This window comes from Gregarina niphandrodes (genome assembly GCF_000223845.1).
Source record: "Gregarina niphandrodes unplaced genomic scaffold scaffold00111, whole genome shotgun sequence".
NCBI classification, from domain to species: Eukaryota; Apicomplexa; class Conoidasida; order Eugregarinorida; family Gregarinidae; genus Gregarina; species Gregarina niphandrodes.
In genome coordinates this window covers 5,867-6,693 of record NW_011645876.1, presented here as the reverse complement: position 1 = coordinate 6,693, position 827 = coordinate 5,867, and the positions used below count along the sequence as shown (strand labels likewise).

At 50.3% G+C, this 827-nt stretch overlaps 1 protein-coding gene across 1 annotated transcript; it reads right to left on the bottom strand.

The window, feature by feature from the left end:
• Positions 1–470: 470 nt before the first annotated feature.
• On the bottom strand, positions 471–640 carry GNI_201870 (hypothetical protein; the record flags this gene model as incomplete). The annotated part of the gene is made up of 1 exon (XM_011135446.1): positions 471–640. A coding segment is annotated over one exon (170 nt), but the record flags the coding sequence as incomplete, so codon positions are not given.
• Between the last annotated feature and the right edge of the window lie 187 nt (positions 641–827).

Sequence of the window (827 nt, the reverse complement as noted above, 5' to 3'; positions counted from 1 at the left end):
CCGTCTGCCCTTTGATTTGATTGATAGGTGGAGCGTACGCCATGTGAAAGGGCGCCGGTCCGATTCCGGCAGAAGGCTTTCTTGAGCCGCCCTCGATAGCTGCGGGTGGCTTTTTGCAATTGAACTGCGTAGATGGCAAGTACAAGGTTCAGGTGGTAAAATCAGAGTTCAATGATGCAAGGACTTTTCTTTATGAAGAAAATTATATATGTTGATAAATAAAATCCTTTTTAGGTGAGGAGACGGTGTCTCCTCGAGAAAAAATCGGCCGGGTTGAGGCCTCCTGGAATGTGCTCGTATCGAGCACAATATAATGCGCGAGTTCTCGCCGCATAGACTTCGAGGTCATTCCTTGGTTCCTCAACTCGTTGTAATGCCTGCCACAGTCTCAGGCTGTCCGTCACAATCGTCTTCCTCGCTCTTTGTCGATAAAGTCGATTGCGGACTTATATTTCGTCAGGAGTTTATACGCCCCTTGGACTTCCTTGTATGACGCCAGATTTGTCGATGTCTTAGTAAGGGCCAGTGATTCCGTCATCACGGTTTGACCGTTGTAGATAACCACCATGCCCGCCTGCATATCTGAAGCGTCCACAAATATCATCAACTCCTTCGAATCATCAGGTTTGATTCGTTCCATCGACCATTCGACGTCGACCGCTTCTTCTCGCGGCGGCTCTGCTACCATTGGTGTGTGGTTGTCGGTAACCGGTGTCGTCTGCGTCAGGTCTTCTACGGTCGGTGGTGGCGTCCTGCCAGCGGTCGAGGGGTGTAAACTCTTCCTCTTCTAGCGCTGGTTCGTGCTCTTGATGTCCCTCGCCGTTTCT